General features: G+C 42.0%; 1 protein-coding gene across 3 annotated transcripts in view; it reads left to right on the top strand.

The window, feature by feature from the left end:
* Positions 1-13,544, top strand: part of GLRB (glycine receptor beta) — a 47,360-nt gene that overhangs the window by 20,716 nt on the left and 13,100 nt on the right. For 2 of the 3 annotated variants that reach the window (XM_077300021.1, XM_077300020.1), the window contains exons 3-7: positions 768-874; positions 2,910-2,977; positions 6,245-6,474; positions 8,110-8,192; positions 9,403-9,543. In XM_077300021.1, coding sequence (XP_077156136.1) covers positions 768-874; positions 2,910-2,977; positions 6,245-6,474; positions 8,110-8,192; positions 9,403-9,543 — 629 coding nt within the window. The remainder of the gene's footprint in view (positions 1-767; positions 875-2,909; positions 2,978-6,244; positions 6,475-8,109; positions 8,193-9,402; positions 9,544-13,544) is intronic. The other variant, XM_077300022.1, reaches the window with a different exon arrangement.

Genomic DNA, 13,544 nt, shown 5'->3' with positions numbered 1-13,544 from the left:
GACCTTGAGCAGTATGTCACAGCTTAAAAAAAATCATATTGAATTTTAGTTGGCCACTGTAAAAAGTTGTTGAGTGCTGGAAGATTAAAATGATAATAATAGCAAAATCAGTGCAATTTTCATTGACTCTGTGCCAATATATGGACAAATTTTTTAGCATTTAGGAGCTTCATACATCACAACCCATCATAGATTTATACAGGATTTTCTGAGACAACCATGCAGTGATGCATAGGAGAAGCAGGTTCAAATCTATAAGATTATTATCTAAAGAGAACTTAGAAGGAACCACACAGTCAAAGCTTAGGCAGTGCTTTGTCAGGCTCTGGGCATCTTACATAATTTCACTGACTGTTTTCTTTTGCTCTTTTTTATCCAGCCATTCCTCCCCCATGTCCATTGGTTTGATTACTTTTGCCTGCTGTTTATTATACGAGAGACCTGCCTCTTCTTATGTACTTTCTCTCCACCACCCTACATGTTATACAGCCCAACTTTGTGGTTCAACACACCAGCAGATGATTAGGAGGACAGTGAGCATTTAAGAGACTTCCTCACTGCTTAGGATGGCACTGTTAGTCAGGATTTTACAACTGTCCAGAAAGTGCAATCTGCCCAATCGAATATACCTTAAAGCAATTTGGAATTTTTTTTTGTTTAAACATGTCTATAGTGTTTATGTTAGATTTGGAGAGATGGGATAAGAATAGATCAGCCGAAGATGGTTAATTCTATTATAAATAACAAGCATACTTTATTTTAAACAGACAGCAGTCACCTGAAGATCTTGCAAGAGTACCTCCTAATTCCACCAGCAACATCTTGAATAGACTTCTGGTTAGTTACGATCCTAGGATAAGGCCAAATTTCAAAGGTTTGTTCATATTTACTAATATGTGTATGTGCACTACATCGAGCTCTATTTTATTTCCTTCATCTTATGGACCAGGTGAAATTGTGATGCATACTGTGCAGCAAGATAACCTAATATAACTTAAAATCTCATCCACTTTCATCTGAGATGATAGGGTAAACTACAAAACCAATTAATGAAGTCAATCAATCATTTGTTAACTTGACGACATCAGACTTCATAGAATTAAGGTTTCCTCTATGATTACTGGCAGTTGCTTTCAGCCTATATGGGGCTGAATCCTGCAAATCTGTTCTGTTAATGGTGGCACTATACTCTGGCATAGGGAGCTCCATACTCCTAAAGAAAGCTACATCATTAGTAGAAAGGATCTACAGCAGCAGTCCCCAATCCCGGGTCCAGGGACCGGGACCGGTCCATGGATCAGTCGGTACCAGGCCACAGCTCCTCCTTGTCCTCCTCCCTGGTTGCTGCCTCAGGAGCTGCCCTGCCACTCTGCCGCTGGCTTTGGTGCTTTCCAGCAGCCACCATGGCTGGGGCTTCCCCTCGGCCTGGCACTGCGCAGCTGCTGCTGGCAGCACCCCCCAGCAGGCAGCAGGAAGTCAGGGGCACTGGCGGGGAAGCAAGCAGAGCAGGGGCTCAGGCAGTGGCAGTGATGTCCCTCGGCTAAAGGCAAAAAGCGCACTTCAACCCAGCTGAAGAAATAGTGAGGTATGTTGAACCCACAAACAAGCAAAATGAGTAAGAAACAGATGTCTTTGCAACAGAGAGCATTAGGGCAGTGATCGAGAGGAAAGGAGTAGACTACCCCCTCCACCTCAGTAAAATTGTCAAGCGTTGACTGGTCCCCGGTGATAAAAAGGTTGGGGACCACTGATCTACAGTATCTAGATCACACTTTCACTTTTATTCAAACTTCTGCTTAGCTATCCTACTGGCAAATCATGTAAAAGTTTTGCACACCCCACTTTTTCAGATTACATACCCATGTGCCACTCACGTTTGATAGCTAAATTAGCAATATTGACAAGGCTAATGCCATTTTAAGGGTGCATAGCTTAATCTTATAAATTAACTTAAACTATAGCTAATTTCAGCTACTGTGTAAAAGGTAACTGTGCTAAGTAGGATCTGGTAAATTGGGTTGAAGAACAAGATGTCTAGCAATGTCTGGGAACAGATATCTGAGAACACACCTGAATAAGTAGTATTGTCGATGTAGGGACATAACTATATTTGTGAAGCTTACCATACAAGGGCAAGATGTGTTTATACTTGACAAAATGTACTTCTACATATGAAGGGAAAATGCATGAGGTAATGGAAAGATATCTGCATATGTCTGAAAGTTGTTTGTAACATTGTATGAAAGATTAATGTTAATCTCTTACTAAAGGAACCATGAAGTCTTTGCCACTGAGATCCCCTTTATTGTAGTAAAGTTCTGTCTAATTCTGGAAACTCTCTGTCATGTCCATCATTGGGCATAGGCACACCTGGCAAATAAGATCACTTCCTCCTTGTGTAAATGAAACCCATATGGTTGCCAAGCTCCAAGTAGCAATCGAGAGTTCTCCTGGAATTGTAACTGATCCAGAAATCACTTTCCCTAGAGAAAATGGCAGTTTTAGCGGGCAAACTGTTATCATTTCTAAGTGAAATCCCTCCCCAAATTACTCTCTCCACAGGCACTGCCCCCGAATCTCCAGGAATTTCCCAGAGCAGAGTTGGTAACTCAACCCATGAGTCATTATGTTTGCACTGCTTCCTCACACTTTATTCTGAGTAGACATGCTTAGTACTAATATGCCATGCATGCTTAATGGGGAGAACTCCTAAGTAATGGCTAAGAAGGTTTTGCTTCCCAGCCTATTACAATAAATATCCAGTAGGATTCTGACAACAATCTAACATTATTAAGGCAACAATGTGGATCTGTTTTAGATTAAAATATATGAGGAAAAGAAAACAGAAACTGGAATTCTTGGGGCAGCTCTGAGACTTTTTTGTTGTTGTTGCTTTGTATGCATTTTAGGAATTCCAGTTGAAGTGGCAGTTAACATTTTCATTAACAGTTTTGGATCAATACAAGAGACAACTATGGTAAGCATGTCTTCTTAATGGGGGAATTCAAGGCCTTGGCTGCCAATTGAAGGCTATGGAGATGGGCAAGTATGATTTCCTTTCATGTGATATTTGGGTTGATCCTGAATGGTACACATGAAACCCAGTGGAGATATTGGTCCAGGGACCTACTGTTACTCACAGGGACTCGACTGGTGAGGGCTGAAGTTTCCTTGTTATATAAATTTCTAGCAGGAAGTGTACAAGAATTGAGAACTACATTGTTTTGCAAGAAAGATAATCTCAAGATTGTAAAATATGTGTAAGTAAATGTAACACCAGTAATGGATCATTTGCCTTTGAATGATTTTTTGTTCCTTGAGGAGTCATGGACAGTGTCTGTCTCATACATATGTCCTGATAAATATTTGCTGTAAAGACATAATGGATTGCCAACAAAGCAATAAAAGTGTGATTCTGTTTCAGTGATGTATAATATTAAGTCATGTAGAAGGATGATTTGTTTTGTGAGCCATGATTAATAATCTTGTACAATTGCTTTCTTGAAGACTATTTTCTAGAAGACTATTCTCATAAGGATGGGGATTCCAACATGAAAATTTCAGCATTTTAGGCTACTTGAAGTACTTGGATTCAGATGAATGACATACTGTCTTGCTTCTACATTCCTCCTGTAGATGGGTAGAACATTCCTGCAGGATGGGTTTATCTGAAAAGCTAATCTGCAAAAATTGCTATATAGAACCACAATTAGAAAAATTAGAACATGAATTGTGAGATCCCTAAAATATTAGTCAAATAACATTAACAACAAAATAGGAACTGTGTAGTTAGTTGTGATACAGCCTGGTAAGGGAAGGTATGATTTCCCATTAAATTTAACCTCCTTTTCTCTATATTATATTACATTGCATTATTTATAATATACCTATCAAGAGCCTCTTGTGGCGCAGAGTGGTAAGGCAGCCATCTGAAAGCTTTGCCCATGAGGCTGGGAGTTCGATCCCAGCAGCCGGCTCAAGGTTGACTCAGCCTTCCATCCTTCCGAGGTCGGTAAAATGAGGACCCAGCTTGCTGGGGGGTAAACGGTCATGACTGGGGAAGGTACTGGTAAACCACCCCATATGGAGTCTGCCATGAAAACGCTGGAGGGTGTCACCCCAAGGGTCAGACATGACTCAGTGCTTGCACAGGGGATACCTTTACCTTTACCTTTTTATCAAGTACTCAGTGTTCCCCTCCTTTATTATTACTGAGAGGCCTATCTGAGATACTGATTCCTTCCACTTAAGGGTTTTTCTAGAATAGGTTTCTGAATATGACAGAAATGCTTTCACTATAGAATGGCAAGTTTATTTTTAAACTAGCTTCAAAGCCCTCCCCCCCCCCCCCGCTGTCGCAGCCACCTCACCATGGCGTGGCAAGCACGGACGAAGTTATCCCTAGCCCCCTCCCCCAAGGGGGATCCGCGGCTTTGAGGAGGTGGGCGTCCTTGGCAGGCCATGGGGGAAGCCATCCCCGGCCCCCGCCCCGGGCAGCACGCAGCTTCCCCAGCCCTGTGCCCTCCTTACCGGGTGGCGCACAGCCGCTGGGAGCAGGAGCGTCGGTTGCAATCGGCGGCTCCAGGGGCTGTCCCAATCCCGACTGGGCGTGTCAGGATTGGCCCACGTGCTCAGTTCCTGGAGGCTTTGCTGGGCACATCCGGATTGGGCCGCTGACCCAGACACCACCCAGACAGGGTGGCTGTCCGGGGCCAGACAGGGCCGCCTACATGGCTCTTTAAAAGATATAAGAACCACTTAAGATAAGTAGTAGAATGGGAAAATGCCTGATACAAAATCAATTGTGTTGTCTCTCATGCTGAACTGGTAACATTCAGAAGTCTACCTACAGGCTCAAAAAAGGTTATAGTACCTGGATTCTAGTGCATCAGGTTGTCCAACTGCATGTTATCAGTCATATTATCTTTGCGTTCCTTCTGGTTTTCCACTCATCCAAGAAGTATAGCTTTTTCTCCCCAACCAGGAAGCATAGTTTCCATAAAACATTTTTAATGCAATGTATGCAGGTGTATTTGTCCTTTCACTTTTAGTCAAGGTTTCCCTGATTTTTACATGTGTATATGCTATGTATCCACAAGCTTATTTGGTGTTGCATCAGCCAAAGAGTCACTGAAGGAAGAAACCTGGGGACCCCCCCCCAAAAAAAAAAATCTGCCTCTACAAGATTCTATATTTTCAGGGACTTGAGCAAAGAAGTTTTCCCCTCCTCTACTTTGCCTTTAACTGAAACCCAATTTAAATATATCAGTGGCTCTTGATGCATCTGGTAAGCAAAAGCACTTACATGCAGGAATTTGCATTTGTTCAGCATCTCATTTAAACCAAGCTTCTGCCAGTGCAAAGCAGTTGCATGTGCTTAGTGAGCACCTGGTGGTCTGTAGCCTCAGCAGGTGCTCTGCTGGCATGCTAATTAAGCACCTGTTTCAGTGAGAAGCTGTGCACATGCAAAGCCCTGCAGGAGAATACTTTTGCTTCTCTGGCACCAAAGTTAGATCAGAGCTGACTCTCAATGGATCTCAACATTCTGTGCCTCCTGGAGCATAAGCAGTTGCCATCAGGCCGTTTGGTGCAATTTCTTCTGCTTAATTTAGAAAACCGTGTTTTCTCTGCCTACCTGGGCTATCCCCTGAGTATGTGAGGACCGGTGCTGTGTAGGCGGTCTCAGTGCTTTGCTTTCACAACTGGCACATGAACAGGCTACATTACTACTGATCCTGGCTCTCAAGTCCAGGTAGTTATATCCCTGTTAGAGTTCCAAAGATGTAAAGTCTTAGATCATTCAGTTGTGTGGCTGTAAATGGTAGAAAGTAGTATGGTAGGAGAGAAATCAAATGCAAGATGTTGAAATGATCCCCTGTTCTGAGACACATTCTCCAATCTTTATATTATGTTCAGTGTTGCTTGCATGGCTGTTACTTTCTTCTTTACAAGAGCATATGCTGGAGTTTGTTTATACCAAGTATCAATGCTGTTTTGTAGACAATAGATTTTAATGCTTTTTGTTCAGTGCCTAACAGTTTAGAGGCTTCGTAAATAAATAACATATTAAAGTGTGTACTCTTGGTGTTCCTTGATATATGAAATGTCCAAAAAGAATTGCTTTTTTAGACCTATGCATCTCCATTTATGTCAGGAAGGTGTCAGTTTTTAATGGGTAGCACACATCATTTTGAAAAATGTAGTTTTCACACCAGTGTAATGTATGTGCATGTGTTCTAAACAGGATTACAGAGTTAACATCTTTCTAAGACAAAAGTGGAATGACCCACGGCTTAAACTGCCCAATGATTGGAAAGGCTCTGATACATTAACAGTGGATCCCACCATGTTTAAGTGTCTGTGGAAGCCAGATCTATTCTTTGCAAATGAAAAGAATGCCAATTTCCATGATGTAACGCAAGAAAATATTCTTCTATTTATATCCCGTGCTGGAGATGTCCTGGTCAGCATGAGGTATTTATTTTCTTACAATTGCCAACTGTTACTGTTGTCTTGGAATAGACAGAGGTTGCTGGATATGCTTAGTAAGTGTGGAGAACATGTTTTTTAATAGTTAAATTAAACTAATGGGAAGTTGATAAAGCCATGCTGAAGGGAAGTTGATTATCTGCCAGAGAAATGTTTACACTTTCTGGAATGTTATGAGTGGCTCTTGATTTCACATGGCATGATGGCCTTTAGTCTCTCCGGCTGATTGAAAGCATAAGCCACTTCCAGTAAAGTATGGAAGCTGGATATGAAACTGGCCACCCATTTGTGTGTACTGTGGTGTACTTAGAAGGAATTCAGTGTTATGATAGATTAGGTAACATATTCTCAAATATTAATAAAGGCATACAGTCAGATGGTAAAGTGAAAGGTGAAATGCAGGGAAAGAAGGACAGGAATCTGGAATCCGATGTCTTTTGCTGACAGAAGATGAATGAGGAGAGAGGCAATTGAAGTCAGTACTCTGTTCACATGTTGTCACCTGACCACAAGTGAAAGTGCTATTTAGTCAGCCAAACCCAAGGCAGTACTGGTGTCTTGGAAGTAAGTGCCACTTCTTCATGATTGCCGCTTAGTGGCAGCAGCCTCTTCTTAGCCATCAAACCTGCTCACTGGCCACTAATATCAGTGAAATCCTAAGAGCTACATTGTTGATATTGATGGACTTTGAAGGGTGAATTTTCTTGTTATTGCATTGTAGGACTTTTACTGTGACAACACCAGACAGGCAAACCACACAATAGGAGGTTTCTATGATCCAAAAAGTCAACTTGTTAGAAGAATTAAATAAGACCAATAGGTAGTGATATATAGCCAGATATCTGGTCAGGTTCATTACATTCTGGGAAAGTGATATAATTAAAACTAGGTCTTACCAAGGGGAAAATTGTTGCTATGATTAGGTCTCCATAAAATTTCATCTGCCATTCCTAAATGTTGTAGATAAAAATGTATTTTCTTTGGGTCTGCATGCCTCATTGGAAAAAGGCACCAATTAGAATTCATGGTTCAGATCTAGATAGTTTAAGGGATTCAACTATTTTAACTCTATAAATAAATGAGCTGCAGTGGAACACTTATAAACCTTTGAAATACATTACGAAGGCCATGAAAAACAACCTCTGCTGTTCACCGGGGCTGATTACGTGAATACCCATGTAGAAAATGAGAAGTAAAAATCCAGTCAAGCCTTGCCAGTTACAAGAAGTTCAAGACTGGCCACCAGAAATGAGCTGCATAGATGACTCTGATTCTGTTTTGCTTTAAGGATTACTAATGGAAGAATGCCACAGCAATGGCATTGCTATCTCTGCAAAATGGATCAGTCCATTTGATTAATTTCTCATTGCAATATGTAAGGCAAGCACAGGGACTGACCTCTGCTTTCCCTTGACAGCTAACACATTCTGAACAGCCACTATTAAAACAAATGCTAATTCAGCTTCACTAGAACATTGTCATGCAGTATGCGTTAGAACAGAATGTGAATCTGATTTTTGTAGGGCTATATAGTGAGCTGCTGAACATGCAAGCACAAAAGCAAAATGTCACTTTGAGGGCATTTTGAATGGGTTACAAGCATTCTGTTTACATTTCCAGATTATCTGTTACTCTCTCATGCCCGTTGGACTTGACCTTGTTTCCTATGGATACGCAGCGTTGCAAGATGCAGTTGGAGAGCTGTATGTAAATCAGATTGTGCATAAAAATAGTTACTTCTCATGCCTGAAAACTGAACAAGAATATGCCCAATAGAATGCCACTTAGCATCAGGATTTAAAATTATCCCATAAAGTAATTAATCTTTTATCTTTTAGACTTTTCCCTAATAAAATCCTTTGCCTATGTCACCTTGAAGCCCCCACCCCATGTCTCACGTTCTTGTATTCATCAGTAGAATTTACCTCTATGTATATTTACAATCAGAGAGAAACATTATATTTAAGGTTGCAGATCCCAGTTGGGGCCTGGGGATCCCCCCGTTTGGCACCTCCCCCCCTTTTCAGAGGTTTAAGAAACCAGAGAAAATCCCCCCAAACAGGCAAGAAGCCTGAAAAAAGTGCCGTTCCTATGTCACCTGGAAGTGATGCAGGGATGTCAGTGACACCAGGGAGGCAGCACTCAGTTTTTGGGGCAAAACTCTATGGTAAGAAGGTAATTTCACCATAGAATTTCCCCCCAAAACCAGAGTGCCACCCCTGATATCACCAATGTCCCTTTGCCGCTCCTGATAAGTTCCTCCCATCCTCCGTCAGCTAGTCCACCAACACTGGCAACCCTAACTGTATTGTAGACTGTAAAGTGCAGATATGCCAGGAAAATCTGGCTGGGATCCCACCCACCCCAGTGGCACTAATTTTATGACCTCAAGTGGCCTTCAGAGGTGTTTTCCCAAATAGGAACTCCGCCCTTTTCTCTAACAACAAACTGCTGTTGAAATACTGGGGACTTTCAGACATGAATATGCAGTGATATTGCAATCTAATTTTGCATTTGTTATTGATGCTGGTCCAGGGCCATATTCCTCTTTGGGAATGACACATTCACCAACAGACGATAGAGGGACTTTCTGCAAATTCCTGCTTCCCACTGCCTATTATCACATTGAGCCTAATGCTCTTCCTGGGGTTCCTGTGAACCCCAGGGACAGCACTATGGGAGCACGGAAAGCTGCAGATGAAAAACCAGTTCCACGAAAGAACCATTCCACAAAAGACCCATTCGATGAGCTCCACTCTGTTCATGGTTGTTTTGAATGAAAGCCACTGATGCTATTTTTTAAATGTTCATAGAACCCATTGGACAGATATTATGAGAATGTTTTTATCTCATTGTGATCTCGTTAATACTTCTTAAAAACACATTCCTCCTTATCCTTTTTCAAACATATAGTTGGTTACACTACTGATGACTTGCAGTTTAACTGGCAATCCAGTGATGCTGTTCAACTGGACCAGATTTCTTTGCCACAGTTTGATGTAAGGAAAGAGGATATCGAATGTGGTAACTGTACCAAATATTACAAAGGAACTGGTATGTACTGTCATTATTTAATTCCTTGGGTAGAGTTGACTCAGCTATAGGATATACTGGCTGATTATTAGTCACATTCTGATTTCTTGTTTAGGAAGGATTAGCAGGAACCTACAAGGACTTGCAGGGTGAATTTCTCTCTCCCCAACTATTTCCTTACTTGAAAGCTCCCATAACCTTTCCCCTTTCTTACCTTCTCCCCTTTCCACCCACCAGCCAACCTACCTTTATCTTCTCCCCATCTTCAGTATACCCAGAAAAACTATGACAATGAGCTGGTTGCTAGAGCAGGCTCAGTTGTACAGCAGAGACCAACAAAGGGCACCCATTTCCTCATGTATCGGTCTCCCCACACTATTTCTTCTTTCCTCTACCTGACAACTCCCATATCATCATCCTTCTCTCCTACCTTCTCTTCTTTCCACCATCCAAGTTTTTATCAGCCCCTCCTTCAGCTACATTTATTTATTTACTCCATTTACAGCCCACCTTTGGAAGCCAGCTTGGTGTAGTGGTTAGGAGTTCGGATTTCTAATCTGGCGAGCTGGGTTCGATTCCGCACTCCCCCACATGCAGCCAGCTGGGTGACCTTCAGCTCGCCATGGCGCTGATAAGACTGTTCTGACCGAGCAGTGGTATCAGGGCTCTTTCAGCCTCACCTACCTCATGAGGTGTCTGTTGTGGGGAGAGAAAAGGGAAGGCAATTGTAAGCTGCTTTGAGACTCCTTCGGGTAGAGAAAAGCAGCATATAAGAATCACCTACTCTTCCTCTCCTACCCTTCCTTTAAGATATTGGTTTTAACCTTTAAGGCTATATGTGGCTTGGGCTCTGCATATCTGCAGGACTGCTTGTCTGCCTATGCCCACTGCAGGGTACTCCACTCTGCGGGTATGAACCTGCTAGGTGTCCTGGGCCTCCAGGACATTGACCTGGCCTTGAAAAGGCCCTGACCCCAGCCTGGTGCAATGAACTCCAAGAAGAGCTAAGGGCCCTGCCAGAGTTATCAGCTTCCCACAAGGCCTGCAAGATGGAGCTCTTCCGCCAGGCATATGGTTGAGGCTGGGCTGAGGTCCCAGAGTTACCATCAGTGGATCCCCTAGAAATAGAATCAGTGAGTTCAAGACCCTTGCTCCTCAGGAAAGAACTCCTGACTGCTGCTGGATGGGGGAGGAGAGATGGGGAGTTAACTCCAAAGAACAGCCATCTTTTAATGTATTGGGTTGTTTTATTCTTTTATTGCAAACTACCTTAAGTCTTTGAGAGAGGCGGTATGTAAGTTAAAATATAAATAAATGAATAAATAAATTATTACACAAAGTTGGCTATCAGAATAGATAGTTTGTATCTATTGATGACAGTGCATTAAAACTTTGCTTGTGAAAGTATTATTGTCCATCCTCAAGTCATCCTTATCCATGGTTCCTCTATACATTTGTGAAACGCCCCTGTGGGAGGAGCGTGTCCAGGGTGTCCAAGTTGAATATGGGCCAATCAGGATGTGGCCAGGGCAGCTGGCCACACCCTGATTGGGCCAGCCCCTACACTCGCCTCCCTCACAGGGGGCCTATTATGGAGAAAGGAAGGGAAGGTGATTTTAAACTGCTTAGAGACACCTGAGGTCTGCTGGGTGACTGTGGACAATTCCCAGTTCTCTCAGAGCTCTCAGCCCCATGTCCCTCACAGGTTGTCTATTGTAGGGAGAAGAAGGGAAAAGGTTTTTGTAAACCGCTTTGTGACTCCTTTTGGTAGTAAACAGCAGGGTACAAAAATCCATCTTTTCTTCTTCTAAGGGGCAACAGTGAAAGAAGCATGTGGGCACATAACATTATATCAAAAGTAAGAAATGGAGACAGAAGGAGTAGGGGCACAGAACTGGGAGGAATTGGTTGCCATGTAATCTCCCCCTAAGAATAGTCTCCATTCTAATTTTCCCTTCACAATTCTGAAGATATAGCTCTTGAAAGCTCACCTGTAACCACTATGCCACAATTCCCAAAGGTCCGTCCTCTCCCATACTCAATTAACATCCCAAACCACAGGTTCTTGACACCCATCTCTCCACACCCACACCCTCATTTGTCACCATGCCACTACAACCCTCCACACAACACACATATTCAACCTATGCCCTTACAGACTGGACAACCCCTCCCCTTACTCTTCCCAATGCCAATCTCTCTCTATCATAATCACTCTCTTCCTTTCTACCTCCCTCTCTTTGCTATTTTCTTCCCTCCTTCCCCATCAGCTTTAATTCTAGTTACTTAATAAAACTACAACTATGTATAGCTAACGGATGTTTTCAGCACTACAGCAAATGTTTTTTTCTGAGTGATAATACAGTGACAGGAGTAATTCGCTAAACCATTATCGGAGAATATACCATCTTTTGAAGAAAATAGTTTACTTATGACATTTTATTTAGATCTTTCATTGTTTATCCACACACGTTTGCAAATCTCCTTGCATTTATGTATATCTATTTCAGTTCATTGTTATTGCTAAATCAAGTCTTTCTCTTTATCCAACCTTGTGGGTTTTTATGGGCTACTTTTAAATACTTTGACAGGGTTATGAATCATATTGTCATTCTTCAAAACTGTGACATGGTGCATGACAGAATTAATATTTTTTGCAGTTATGCTCTTCCTTTTACAGAGTTATAATCTGAGCCTATCAATGTGAAAGAGGCTTCAGACTTCATTTCATGTTCTGATGACACTGTGATGAAATTGCTAGTTGCCTCGCCTCTTACTCACTTGGTGTAAAATGCACCTTGTGCATGTTTTTGTCTTGGAACATAACACTTTCTGTTGTCAAGATAATATAAGGCAGTCAGAGAGCAAGAGTGAATTTCTGACCTAATGCAAACAGCTGAACACATAAAAGTCATATATAGCTAAGAATCTGACAACCTGTGGAATCCATTTACAAATGGCATAGAAAGAATTCCTCATACTCGAGATTATAAAAAAGGAGAGGATCAAGTAACCAGTGCATGGCTGGGGTCACTTTTGTAATTAGACAGCATTATTTTTTTTCTGTTGCACTTTGTAATGAATCTTGTTAGTGACATGCTGCATTTTCAAAACTGTTCAGTACTAAGTTTCTAAACTTTAGTTATATTATGCAAAAAATCTTGTAACACCTGGGAAGTCTTGTGTCTTCACTATACACATCGGAGCTATGGTCAATGATTTAAGCAATTGTATGCCTTTGGAATTCAAATTCTTGGTGGTGCATCATAGAGTGCACAGTGGATACAGGTTTTTATTTTAAATGATAAAAAATTGCCTCTTAAAATTCTGCCTGTTTAGATTTCTAATGAAGGCCCAGGACTGAGTAGTTCTAATTTTCTTTCAGCATAGCTCTTCTTCCCTATAGTGGATGGTTTATGTATGTCATAGTGCCATGCAACCATGAGTTGTTTCCTTTCTTGTAACCAGTAGTTCATGAAAGAGTCCTCTCCCCCTTAGTTGTCTTTGGCCCTTTTAGAAACTAATCTTGAGGGTTGGGTTCAGGGGTGGACTGACCTTTTAACTTACTGGGGAAATTTCTGGTTGGCCATTATCCTGGAGGCTTGCTGATAGCCAGGAGAAAGCTGAGCCAAGTGGCTGTACATGATCTGAAAGACAGGTCACAACAACCATGTTTGTAAGTTCCTGCCTAAAAATGTTGTCACCATTGCTGCAGTCCAAGCTGAGCCAACACTGTGGGGCCATATGATTGCTATAATGTCCCAGTGTAGCCCTGGAATACTCTTGAAAACAGTATGAAATGCTATGTGTGGAATTAAGGCAAGAAGGGGGAATGAGAAGAAATTGCTATGCACGCACACATATCCCTGCCTCTTCTGTGAGCTTTTGCTATATTTGTGGAAGAGCTCAGACCCAAAGGGAATGGGTGATTTCTGCTGATTGCCTCTCTAGCTTCCGCATCCAATCTTGTTACTGAAGAGCTTCCCAATCTCAGAATTTTGGGCAGGGGGTGGGGCTGGTGG

Source organism: Paroedura picta, chromosome 10 (assembly GCF_049243985.1).
Source record: "Paroedura picta isolate Pp20150507F chromosome 10, Ppicta_v3.0, whole genome shotgun sequence".
Lineage (NCBI taxonomy): Eukaryota > Metazoa > Chordata > Lepidosauria > Squamata > Gekkonidae > Paroedura > Paroedura picta.
Note: the sequence above shows the minus strand (reverse complement) of the source record. Positions and strands in the feature narration are given on the sequence as shown.